General features: G+C 48.6%; 1 protein-coding gene across 8 annotated transcripts in view; it reads left to right on the top strand.

Moving 5' to 3' along the window:
• NTRK3 (neurotrophic receptor tyrosine kinase 3) overlaps positions 1–11,696 on the top strand; it is a 315,119-nt gene extending 303,423 nt beyond the window's left edge. For 7 of the 8 annotated variants that reach the window (XM_039491387.1, XM_039491383.1, XM_039491385.1 and 4 more), the window contains 2 exons: positions 7,751–7,909; positions 11,342–11,696. In XM_039491387.1, the coding sequence (XP_039347321.1) occupies positions 7,751–7,909; positions 11,342–11,527 (345 nt within the window). In that variant the 3' untranslated portion in view covers positions 11,528–11,696. Of the gene's footprint in view, positions 1–7,750; positions 7,910–11,341 lie in introns of those variants that run through there. The other variant, XM_039491391.1, reaches the window with a different exon arrangement.
• Positions 11,697–13,406: the final 1,710 nt, after the last annotated feature.

Below are 13,406 nucleotides of genomic sequence, written 5' to 3'. Positions count from 1 at the left end.
CCAGCTGAACAAAATATGACTGTGACGTGTAAAACTCCACACGTGCTCAGAAGGTACTATTTTTGAGGCATCGTTTTGGAAGTAAAAGCGAAGTGCTGGATCTTGCTCATTTGCATATTTGCATATGATTAGCCTAGCTCCTTCATAGCAGTAGGTGCTGATGTCTGAGCTCTGGGGGAACAAGAGGGAAGGGTTGAGCTGTGGTTTGGGCACACTGAGTTCTTGTCTGTGTTCTTGGCAAATATAATGAAAAATATCTGTGAGATTAATCCTCTATTTCCCTTTTTGTAACCACTCTCTGTGTTACCTCTGGCATTTCTAGGCGGCAGGTAATAACAGAGAACAATCCTGGATGCAGGCAGCTCTTAGAGTAGCAATGATTTATCTCAGGCCATTTTGAGGCAGCAGACTTTACCTCTAGCTACAGCCACCCCTCCATGTCTGCTCCCCTTCATTTGCATAAGTAATTGGCAGCTTGTTAATGGCTCATTAGGAATGCTGAAAACCGTGGGATTGAAACAAACTCAAAGGAGCAGAGACGGGGGAAGGGTGAAAAGGACAGTGTCCCTGCTTGCAAATTACACTTCTGAATTCCACCTGATTCAGAATTACGGGTCATAAACCAACCAGATTGTTAAATGAAGTAAGGAAAAACAGTGTCAATGGGAGGCTTTATTTTTAGACTTGTATTTAAACACAGAATGCAAGTCTGTAGGGAACAAATAGTCCATCTGCCTCCAGGAGGCGTGTCTCGCCCCCGTCCCGACCTTGCCGTAACTTCATCTGGTCATCTCCCCCTGCCTCATAACAGGTGCATCCAGCTCTGTACATCCACCTTATGAGAAGCACAATTGGTTCCCTGTCCCAGCAGAGGTGATTCCAGACTCCTCACCTCACAGCCAGGCCACTGCATCCTCCCACCTCGTGACAAGTAGGGGGACACGGGTGCCAGCTACTGTCTGGTTAGGAGAGGCCATGCCTATTTGTAAACACAGACGTGGTCAACATGTGCGGGACACTTCGCTGAGAGCTATGAACAGGGCCCAGTTTTTGCCCTATAAGATATAAGCTGCCTGCAGCTATTGACACCCAGGCAGGACGCAAGGCCTGCTATGTGAAGCCGTGAGGGTGCAGAGCTGGCTGTGTAATCGTTACACAGAGAGACTGGAGATTAGTGCAAAGACTGTGACTGCCATCCCCATGGGCAGCGGAGGGATTGCAAAGCAGCCGCATCAAGGAAACACAAGAGGCTGAAGAAAATCAGTTGGTGTTTGTTTGGTTTTGGGGGGGAAGGCGATAGTTAATTCTCCACTCTGGCTGCAGCAGCTGGGACCATTTGAATGAGCGAAGTCACAAGGCCCCAAGTCTCTCGCTTGTCCTGCTGGATCATGGATGAAGAACAAGAGCTTAAAAGCCCTGAGTGCGGTGTGTTCTCTCCCCTGCTGTAGGCCTGAGCTGTGCCCAGCAAAGAATTTAGGTTAAGTGGAAGGGCTAAAGCAGGGGAAGAAAGGAGCGAGGGCAGTCTGTCTGATCTGCTCTTTGCAGGGAGCAGCAAGCCTGACATTTGCAGTGAGAGGTTGTGTTGAGGGAGAAAGAGCATGGACTGCGAAGTAGAGCAGCAGCAGGAGGTCCCAATCTGGAGATGCTGTGACAATATCAGGGGAATTGCTTTGTAAGGTCTTCATAATCACACAGGATACTCCCCCTCCAGCTGGTGTGTCCAGACAGGAGAGGTCCGTGCAAATCTGAAGGCAAGATGGGGCTGGTGAGAGGAGCTACGTTAGAAACATCTACGAAACTCAGAGGCTTTGCCTCCGTGAATCTGGAGCCTCTGTTGCAACAGAGCCCAGATTTGGAGCTGGACCACACTGAGTTACGCATCTGCCTTGCAGTGTATCCGAGTCTTTTCCACACATTTATAAGGACAAGTGATATTCTGGTACCAAACAGCAGCCTCTCTGTTGAGTGGGATCCTTTCCATTTGATTTTTCTTGCCAAAAGGAGTGGAACAAGGAACTGTTTCCTTTGTTTTACATTTCTCTAGGGCAGTGGTTCTCAAACTGGGGCCGCCGCTTGTGTAGGGAAAGCCCCTGGTGGGCCGGGCCGGTTTGTTTACCTGCCCTGTCTGCAGGTCCGTCCAATCGCGGCTCCCACTGGCCGCGGTTCACCACTGCAGGCCAATCACAGCCTGCTGTGGTGGGCAGATGGCAGCATCACTTGTTGTTTTTGCCAAATGCAGAGGCTTTTCCCGCATCTCAGCTGTATTCGCTCTGCTCTTACTTCCCCTCAGAAGATGACCCAGGCATCTGCAGTTCTTATTTACTCAAGAGTGCTCTAGATTATTGAACAGCAAGTATTGTCCTGAGCAGAAATGAACTCGTCCTGATGGGGACACACATCTGGTTGTTGGAAGAAGGCCCAGAGGTGAGAATCTTCAGGTGCTTTTGGTGCTGAGGTTCTGAAGGACATGCGCACATGTTCCATCCCATCCCAGCCTGGGAAGTCAGCCAGTTCTGCAATTAACGGAGAGCTCTGCTCCGACCCCCACACACAGCCGGAGTTGAGACAGCAGCCACAGAGCATGTGTCCTGTCACCAGGTTTGAAAGGAATTAATTTGCTGAATGGATTCAACTGCATTCAGAAACCAAACAGGCAGGGAGATGGCACCAAGTTCTCTAATTCCCCCTACCTTGGCCAGGAAGAAACCAAGCAAACAACATCTAACCTTCCAGCACACACAAGGCAAAATTCACCAGAAAACTGCCTCATTTAAAGAGACACATTTTCTGTGACTCAGACCTGAGTAGCTTTTCCTTGAGGCAGCAGCAAAAGCGACAAGAGCAGAGGCCTCCCAAATGAATGCCAGCCAAGTGACCCTTCCTCCTTCCAAGCAATGCCCTGTGTACATTAAACGGTTTCCTGGGCGTGGATCACAAATTTGGGTCAGGTTCAGTTAGAGGGTGTTTGGAGGAGTTGGATTTTGGATCCTAACACACCAGCTGGCCTTTATCTCCAGAGTGGGGGTCAGAACCCAAAACCCCTAAATCCAAAGTTTAAGGGAGTTCTGGGCTAGGGTTTTGGCCCAGGCCTCTGTTTAGTCTTGGCTACGTCTAAGAGAGTAGGTGCCCAAGCACCCCATTGTCTGAAACACTGCACTGCCTTGGCAAGCCTCTCCGTGGCTTGCTGCTGTATGGCCACACTCACTGGGGATGGCATGTCATTTTAGTCCTTCCTAATCAGCTAGATGTCATTCAGAAAGCGGGGACAAGGAGACTTCTTTCCCCAGACACCAGGCTTCCTTCCTGGCAGTCAAACCTGGAGCCTTATAATAATAATCATACATAGCACTTATATAGCTTTACATCTTCAAAGTGCTGTACTAGCATTAACTAATTATCCCTCTCCCTAATGGCCATTAATCCTGGCCTTTCATGAACCTCCCCCATTTCCCTGAGGTTCAGCTCTAATACAGCAATAAGCCACTCTACGGGAGTGGCCTGCTATCTTGCAATCTGCTGCCTCCGATGTGTAATGAGGCCCCAAAGCAAAGGCCAGGTGCCCTGGGCCATTGGAAATGTGCGATTATAGAACAGTGCATGACCTTGAAAGTGGTTTATCCTGATTCTAAGATGGCTATTTTATCAAAAGGCAGTTCTCCACAGCTCTGAAGCAAATGCACCGCAGGCTGCATTCATTTGTGGGCATCACGTTACCAGGATCCTATTGGAAGGAGCAGAGCAATGGAAAGGATATGGAAGCTGGAGAGGTTGTTTTAGGCAGAAAAAGTAAGAGCTAAAACTGTCTGGCAAAGTTCGGCGGGAAGGCTGCAAATATGTTGTGTGCTTATACAGCAACTAGCACAATGGGGTGCTGGTCATGACTAAGGCTCTTAGGTGGTGCTATAGTTATACAAATAATTAGTGGCAATAATACACAGAGTTTAAATAGCAAGGAGGAGGGGGAGTTCTTTTAGGAGCAAAGGAGAAGAAAGGAAGAATTTAGGCTGAATGTCAGGATAAACTTGATAGAGAGAAACCTGTAACCAGGTTGTAGAACATCTCTCAAGGGGAGTTGTGGGAGTTGCATCATTTGGGACTTTGAAGACTGCACTGGACAATCCTGCATTGCCTCAGGGAGACAGGTCTGGATCTCAGAAGAGCTCTTTTCTAGCTCTGCTGTGTCTCTGATTCTGGGTGGGAGTGGAAGAGGGTGGAGAAGACAGTGACAGGAATCGTTCAGAAATGATTTTGAAGCAGCAGTCTCTTGACAAGGAGTCAGCCTGCGCGATCACTGTTATTGCAGGAAACTGCCACCCTGGGCTCTGTCTCAGCAAACTGTGGATTGATTGAAGCAAACTTTCATCTTCCCTATAAATATACATAATGATTCTCTCCAGAGCCAAGGACATGAAATGTAAATTGGCTCTGCAAAAGGAAAAATAAAGTCTGTTTTGTAGACAGGTTTGTTTAATAGCCTCATTTCTCTCCGGTGCTTTTGCCAATGCATGCTACTCCAGGTGTTCTCAGGTACAGTGCACAGGCCTGGGAATCACGCTTATTTGATTATACAATGGGCGGCGGGGGTTCAGAACAGGGAAGAATCCCCAAAGCGCAATGCCTTTTGTAGCCAGCACATGGGGTAAGAAGTATCTTCTGTTATCCAGGCCACATGCCAGCTTATGTACCGTAGCCTATGCAGTCCAATCTGTCTGCTCTCAATTCTAGATTATAACGTTTGCCACATTAGCAAGCAGCGGGACATAGTGGAATGAGCACAGGACTGAGATCCAGGAACGTCTGTGTTCAATACCCAGCTCTGCCACGACCGACTGTGAGACCTCAGGCGAAGTCCTGTCCCCTCTCTGTGCTTCCGTTTCCCCGTCTGTGAAGTGGGGATTATAATTTATATCCCTAATCAACCTGGTACGCGGCTGTTGAGGAGTTAATGGCTGTGCTTTGAAAACGTCAAATGACAGGTATTACATTAACTCTGCACCCACTAAAAGCTGCTACCCTTCTGAAACAGAGAACTCCCAAGAAACCCTTACTTACAGCCCTAGATTGGGCATGTTTTGGGCTCCAGAGTCTTTTGTTTTTGCCTATGTCCATCTTCCTAATGAATTATTAGCATTTTTTCAATAACAAATACATTGCACATGAAGTACAGAGATGAGAGGAGCCCCTGGGCACTCCATGTCTGTGAACAGATGAACTAAGCCAAAATTCTGTCGTTACATCCTTGGGACAACAGCTGACCTTGTATTTCACTCTATGGGTAATTTTTCCCCAATGTGTGTCTAGAGAAGGCCAATGACTTGGCTCATGATTTGGCTCATTAGTTCTTTTCTCTACTTTCAGAGCCAGATCCTCAGCTGGTATAAATTGTTGTAGTTGCATTGAAGCCAGGGAAGCTACACACCAGTTTATACCAGCTGAGGATCTGGCACACACACTTCCTGACTGGTGCGGGTCTAGTTCAAAAGGAGGTTAAATGTACACAATATATATTTCCCTGCTTGTATCTCCCACAAGCTCCAAGATATGGCAGATTTACAGAGCTCTGCAATGACTTCAGGATTGTTGGAAAACTGAGTCAGTGCTACTAAAGGAGTGCGGGGAGCCAAACATTAGCACAAAATAATTTTCAGTAACCAACTTGGATATATGTCATGTTGTGTTGACAAAGAATTTCCTTGGAGTCCTTTAGAATAAGGGAAAGTAAGTCATAAAAGCTGGAAGTGCAGGAAAGAGCAAAAATTGCAGCCAAGATTTAAAAGGAACAGAGGAAGGAGTCTTTCCAGTTGCACTAGGAATAGCATTCCTGGGGGTTCAAGGCAGCAAACGGAGAGCATTTCAGCCAAAGATGGAGCTCTAACTGGGAGGTGTGGTGCTACAATAAGCTGTTCATCCTCACAACTGGCAGTTTTAGCATCTGCACACATTAAAGTGAAAGACAGTTTTGAGACTTTAAAGAATCAGACTTCTGGCAAAATTAGGCTGTACTAAGAACTAGAGAGAGGGCCAGCTGACAGAACTCTGAGAGCCTGAATCTGCACCCCATTAAACTCTGGGGAAGTTTGGATCCCCACTTCCTGGTTAAGGGCTCTCTCTGCCATGTGTATTACCCATGTCATAAATTCCTTTGAACACCTCCTATGAAATTGTTTCTGTAGCTTAGTGCTGTAGCTTGCCTCTTTCCAGGCACTGCTTTAGCACTAGCAGCAATCTAAGGAATCGGGAGCTTTGAGAATTGGTGAGGAAAGCAGGGACTTGCAAAGCTTTTTCTTTTTGAGTACTGTTGCCCCCTTGACCGAGCAGTAGCTGAAACTGGGGGCCTGGAAAGATGGTTTCTCTTTGGATGGGAAACCAATGACATGGAGTCAGGGTACCGTCTTTGTGTCATTTGTTTACTTACAAAAATGTACACCAGCCCTCTTTCCACGAACGGCAGCAGCACACTGCACACAGGCAGCCCCGTGTTGCTGAAATTTCAGGCCAGGTGCTCCAGCCCCTATCCCAAGAGGCAGCTTCCTTTGCCTCTGCTCATCTCCAGAGGCTGAGAAAGACTCCAGCCGCTTCGTTCCAGCTGCCACGTGGTTGAACTTTAGTGCTTCCACTGGTCGGTGTCTGTAATAGTATGAAAAGAGCTTCCCAAGCGTGCGCGTGCAGACACACACTCACACAGAAGGGAGTCTCTCAGCATCAGTACGAAAAGACTGGTAGTGTAGGACACTCTGCCCTCGCAAGAGATGAATGCCAGAGACATGGAGCCACACTGCTCTCAACACCTGCTGTTCAAAACTCCTATCAATTAGTTATTCCTCTGCAGATGGTGATTCCTGTATTGAAGGACAGAACAGAGAGAAGCTGGTTCTACTCAGAGACTTTAGTTTTTACAAAAGTCTCTAGCGAGGACAAAGTGATTCCTTCTGCTTTCCTGCTGCCACGGCTTGTGTACTTCCCCGGTCGGACTGAAATGTACTGGCGATGGGGGAACTCTGTCCCAGAAATGCTTCCTCTACCCAGCATTGCTCAGAGGAATAGTCTCAGGCTATTATTTCAGGGGCTCCACAGATTTCAGACATTCTGAGGGGGAAGACTTTACTTTTTGAGTAGGTTCTTATGTTGCGCCCATCACCGTGGTATCTAAGGGTGTGAAGGCCAAGCCTTCATCCACTGACCGTGCTTTTGCACCTGCAGTTGCTTGAGTGGATTCCTGGTGCAGTTTTCTGGGTACACACCCCTTTGTGCAGTTATTTAATAGGAGCCCAAACCGGTTTGAGGCGGTCCTAGGCAGCAGAAAAGCTATAAAGAACATTGATATACCTCTGCCCTACATATTTCTGTGTATTTCAGGCATAAAACTGAATATGCCATTCATTCTGCAATATCTAGGCCCAGGAAGGCTAAGGATGGTGCTTTGGTTTAGACTGTACATTTCCTGCCTTTTGTTTCTTCATCAGCAGTTGAACGCGGTCTAGGCATTTTGTTGTATTACTTTGTAAGTCAGTTTTGGGAAGAGGGAAATCTGTGGAGCTGATCATTTATCTCAATGTATTTTACTTCCAATCTGTCATATTATGATATTAGCTAGTTTGCATTGATGGGTGACTGTGTGGGGGTTAGAGGGAGGAGTTCATTTGCCTCGCCTGTCTGAGTACCCACATGGGTAGCCTTCACTAAGTGCAGCCTTTCCCCTCTCTTATGGCTCTGATCACCCAGATTTGCCTGTGCCTTTGTCCCCATGCAGGTTGGAGGACACACCATGCTGCCCATCCGCTGGATGCCCCCTGAAAGCATCATGTACCGGAAGTTCACAACAGAGAGTGACGTATGGAGCTTTGGGGTGATCCTCTGGGAGATCTTCACATATGGGAAGCAGCCCTGGTTCCAGCTCTCAAACACAGAGGTACAGGATAAAGCAGGACATCTTGGGTTGGGGAGGGGAGACGAGACGAGACATGATGGAAAGGGGCTTAGTCACACAGCATGCTTGTTGCAGGATGTTTCGGGCACTTTGAGACCTGGAGGTGGGTTATTTCGCCTCCCTTATCCACCTTGGAAGCCAGGGTACACCACCACCTTTCACATTCTCAGGAGGCAGTCGTAGCCTTCCCCCACCTCGAGTGCCATTGTTCGTAACAGCATCCTGGCCTCGCAGAGGAAGGGCTAGGTGAAGCCATGGTTTCTGTCTGGGAAATACAGCCCGGCAGAGGCTCTTACTTTGAGAAGAGCCCCCAACCCATAATTCCTCCCATCCCACCCCTGCCCCGTCCTCCTGGGTTTGAGTCAGCCACAAGTAAAGTAAGGTACATGGGTGGCTAATCCGCCCCACACTGGCACTGAGTTGGCTGGCTTTAAGCAGCATCCCGTTGCAAATAAATTATTTCCAGCAGAATTTCCAACCTGGGGCATGTAAAATGTTGGTCATAGCAAGAACTGCAGGTGGCGAAGTGCAGGGACGGGGTAGACCCCAGTATTTTATAGAAAGCTGGGTCAGGCCATTCAATGTGCACCCCAAAGCGGGGGGGAATTTGGGAAATACCAATGCACAGCAAACACCTATGGTCCAGGCACTTCCCTTGTATGTTCATGTACAACTCCCATTGACCCCAGTGGGAGCTGCGGGTGAATGCGAGAGGGACAGATCTGACCATAAAAATGGAACATTATTGCTCACGGGGAGAAGGGCTGTTCTCCTTCCATTGCCATCTTTGCAACAAGGCTTTCAGAGCAATCAGTGCATTGAGTTTGATGGTCACAATAACAGTGGTAATTAATGCTTGCCACTCTTATGGTCTTTTTCGGCATAGCATTTAAAGCATCTTTCAGAGAGATAACTATTATCCCTGTTTCACAGAGAGGGAAACTGAGGCACAGAGCCTGACACGGTGACAGAGCTGGGAATAGATCCCAGGTCCCCTGACTCCCAAATCCATGATTTAACAACATACCCACCCCACTGTTTGGCCAGATAAGCACAGAAGCACTCTCACAACTGGGACTAGTAGGGGTTGCTGCAGGTCAGGCTCAAGTTACATCCAGGAGAGGCAGGTCTGGAACAGCAGGCAGTGCTCCAGCTCCCGTTTGAGTGCAGTGACAGAGCTGTGCCTGGGAAACAGGCACATTTTTATCCTATTGTGTGTCTAATGGATTTCAGAAATGTTACCTCTTTTAACAAGAAATGTGCATTTTCTGCTTTCAGGACACAGATCCCTTAATTGAGTGAGTGCAGAGAGGGACTATCCAAGGTGCTTCTTTACAGCGCTAATACTTGCCCATTTGTGAGCTCAGTGCACTTCCCGAAGCAGCACGCACAAACATTTTAGACACACAAAGAGCGAGAGAAATGATCACAGAAGCCATTTGTTATGATACTTAATGAGCTGCTCTTGCATTTGCCTTGGAGATAAATACACACACACACACACACACACACACAAGTGAGCGTGCATACATCCCACATGGATGAGCTGTCATGCTGGAACCTAGACGGCACAAATGTCTCTGCACCTGTCTCCGTTTCCCCATCTGTGAAATGGGGATAATCAAACTAACCCATCTAATAACCTTAAACAGCGCTTTGAACATAGAAAGCTGGTACTATAGGGCTGGGAATAGTACAGCTACATCCAGACAGGGTGACTTTTAACCATTGTCACCTCCATCTCTACGTGACCCCGTCTTTCCTCTGTCCCTTTCCCTTTTCTCCTCAAAGGAGAGAATTCACAGGCAACCTGTGCAAGACATTGCACATTCATCTTCCCAACTGTTAGGGACGTGTTTGCTGCTGGCCTGCTGGTTAGAAGCAAGCTGTGGAGACTCGTGCAGAGACCAAGGGCCTCTGGAGAACTGACTCCACCCGATCTTAGACTGTCCCTTTTAATGAGGATGAGCAGGTCTGGGACACACCTTCTCCAGTCCGGGACATCTACAGGGGACATGAGTCTAGATTTTGTCTGGCTGTTGGCTCGTTAAAGTTAAAATGAGCGTTTTTAGACATTCTGCTAAACACTAGAAGAGACCCTCGCTGAGGGAAAGATGGAATAGGGCACATGGCTACTGAAAGACCACCTGAAGACCCAAAGCAAGCCCTGCTGGCTAAATCTAAACTTTGCTTCCTTTCTAAGAGATAGGGGCTCACCCTGGGTCTTTCAAATACAGGAAGCCTTTTAGTGGTCCTAGTTCATGTCTCTCTGCCCGCTCCACCAAGGCTCCAAAAGTTGACTCTGCCATCAGCTGTCCGGTGATGGAGCCTTGTTTGCAGCACTGCATTTCCATTGCCCTCCCGTCAGCAGCTCCTCCTAATCACTTCTCCTCTTTCTATGTCTATGTAAACATCAGAGCGATAACTATCTGTTTGGATGGGTGCCGGGCCCCATTACTAGTCACAAATGATAAACTTCAGGCCCCCCTCGCTGGTCTTCTTGCCTCACAAGTAGCACTGTTTGGGATCGGTGTTTATCTGCAGCGTGCGTCAGGTCACTCTGATACCGCAGTGCCGGGACACATCACTTCCCAAACGGGGAGCTGGTCAGTGATAACAGCGTTTTTCCCCCTTTACATCCTTTTCTCTGGTGAGCAGGATTCAAAAAGCAGGTGCTTGGGGAATTGTTTTCCCCTGGAGTCACTCTAAAGACACCATTTCATGCTGCACGAGCCGCTCGCAAATTTCTCATTAGCGGCAACGACCTGACCTAGAGCAAGGTGTGAACGTTTGCAAGATTTCCTTCCATCATGAATTTGATCCAAGTTGAAATGGTGTTCTTTTTTCTGCTTTCAAACATCAAAAATTAGACACGTTTTCCCTGGGAGAGGCAGGTGGGAGATGATGCTCTGAAATCCCCCTAGTAGAATTTTCCTGGGTTTCACCATGGAAAAGGCTTTTATTTTCAGGGGGGGAAAAGACTGATTATATTAAAAAAAATAACTTTTTCTTAGACCATCAGGAAAAACTGACATATCACTTTCGGGTTCAGCCTCTCCACTATATAAATTACCATTGGACTCCTTCTTTGACTAAGCCTCTGGTCCATAGCTACAGTCAGGTAATGAGGTGTCAAACTGGGAGGAGTTTGCCTGGAGTTAATAGTGGCTGCAAAATCAAAAGTGTATTTCATTGAGTTTGCAAAACTGCAGCTGCAAAGCAGGAGGCAGGTGCTGAGAATCTGTTGCTGCATATCACCAGCTGGGAGGCCGCACGCCTCAAATCAGAGGGATCTGTTGGCTCATTAGTGCTCTGATGAAATGTTGGTTACCATCCAGGGCTAAGCAGATTCGGCAAAGGGACATTCTCAGCGCTTCGTTGTGTGGGACTCACCCTCTCTGTTCTGCGTTTCAGGTCATCGAGTGCATCACCCAAGGCCGAGTCTTGGAGAGGCCTCGAGTTTGTCCCAAGGAGGTTTATGACATCATGTTGGGCTGCTGGCAGAGGGAACCTCAGCAGCGGCTCAACATCAAGGAAATCTACAAGATCCTTCATGTTCTTGGCAAGGCCACACCAATCTACCTGGACATCCTTGGCTAGCAGTGGCCACTTGTCAAAAGTTCCTGCTCCTTCCTTCCTCCACCCTCCCCACCTCCTCTTCTCCCCGACCCCTTCAGCCCCAAGCAAACATCTTCATATAAACTCAAGTGCCTGCTACACATACAACACTGAAAAACAAAACAAAACAAAAAAAAACAACAACCTGTAAGGCAGTTTGGCTTATATATATTTATAGATATATAGATATAGATATATATACCTTCCACACCAATACAGAAAGAAGCTGCTGTTACAGAAACTAGAAGACTTTAAAAAACGAAACAAAAAAGAAGAGAAGAAACTTAAAGTACTTAAAAAAAAAAAAAAAGAGGAATCTTTTTCCCCAAGCTGTGGAGCAGTGAAACATGACCCTGCTGTGCTTTGTGCGCTCGCTCAAGACTCTTGCTAGTGCAGAGACGCAGTCCCAGGGAAAAGCTCTGGGAGGAGGCCCTGCCCCATTTGTAAGATATGCACTGAATGTGTGACTCAGTTCTCCCCCCCCACCCCGCGTTCGGGCTCTGAGCCAGCGCAGTGCCCCTGGAGGAACTTGCAATTCCACCCACCCACCTTCCCACCCTTTTCCTCCTTTTGACATTGCAGGACAATTTTTCTAATTTGCCAATTCTTAAATGTATCGACTCAAGGCTTTCGGAACATACAGTAAAGGATCGCGGCACCTACGGGTAAACCACACATGAGAAACAGCCACCCTCCCACAGAACACAGACAAGAGGAACTGAACCTTTCTATTGCCCAGCACCAACCCTTGGTCAGACTCTGGGGATCAGTGCCGGGGACCAGAGCAGCTGCCTGGGAGAGCCATACAGAGAGCAGAGTTGGGGAGGGGCCTGTGCCATTCTAAGGATGCTTTGACCACACTTCGGCATGCGGGACAGGCACCCAGCCCATGCATCGCCCCCAAATAGGGGGCGGTTTTGAAAGCAAAACCCTCCGCCCTGCTTATTTTGCCAGGGGACATGATAGAGATGTGAGGAGAGCCCCCGTCATATAGATGGGCCAAATTCATCCCTGGCGCATTGGCACTGAAATCAGGGCCTTCTCCCAGGGTGTATTCAAAGGCTGTAGTTTGTTATCTGGCTGGGGACTGACTTGCACTTTCACAGGGGTGCTCTTCAGGGTTAGTATGCCATGCTGCCCCTCCTCTCTTTCCCCCACCCCTACCATCCACCCCCTCTCCCTTGGTCCAGTACCTAGCATATCTGCCAAAGGGGTGGGGGGGTACAGGGGAAACGAAGGGGTCTGGGAGATGGCTGGGAACCTATCAGCACCTGCCCAGGCCCTGTTGACATTCCCCTCACGTCTCCAGGCCCTGAAAGGATTGATGCATCTGCCTTTGAGTTGCTGTGAAAATGCAGAGGCTGAAGAATAGCTCCACTGGCAGCCCGGGGAGCTGGGGGAGGGGAAGGTGGTTCCTTCCCGAGGAGACAGCTCAGCAAATGGCCACTGCAGCCAGCCTTGCATGTCAATGAGGACAAAGGCCTGGCCAAGGAGACGGGGACAGCCAGGGGAGGGGGAGAGAAGCAGCCCCTGTCCCATGCCCCCATCAATAAAAGGAATCAACCTCCTGGCGAAAGGCTTCCTCAGAGACAGGCGCCTGCTTGAAGCAGGCCTGGGAAACAAACGTTTCTGGTTCATTTCTCCTCCGGCTAATGGAGGACGAGGGGAGAACATGCTGCTTGGCGGCTCCAGCCTGGAGGAGCCTGGAGCACGGGAGCCGCTGTCGAGGCAGAGTCTGAAAGGTGACCGCTGCAGACCCAGAAATAGCTTGTTGGGATGTGGCCCTTGTCATGGAAGGAGTGGGGGGATCTTCTCTCTCCCTCCCCCTAGCACTCCCTGCTCAGAGCAATCGACAGGGCAG

This window comes from Mauremys reevesii, linkage group 10 (assembly GCF_016161935.1).
Source record: "Mauremys reevesii isolate NIE-2019 linkage group 10, ASM1616193v1, whole genome shotgun sequence".
Lineage (NCBI taxonomy): Eukaryota > Metazoa > Chordata > Testudines > Geoemydidae > Mauremys > Mauremys reevesii.
Note: the sequence above shows the minus strand (reverse complement) of the source record. Positions and strands in the feature narration are given on the sequence as shown.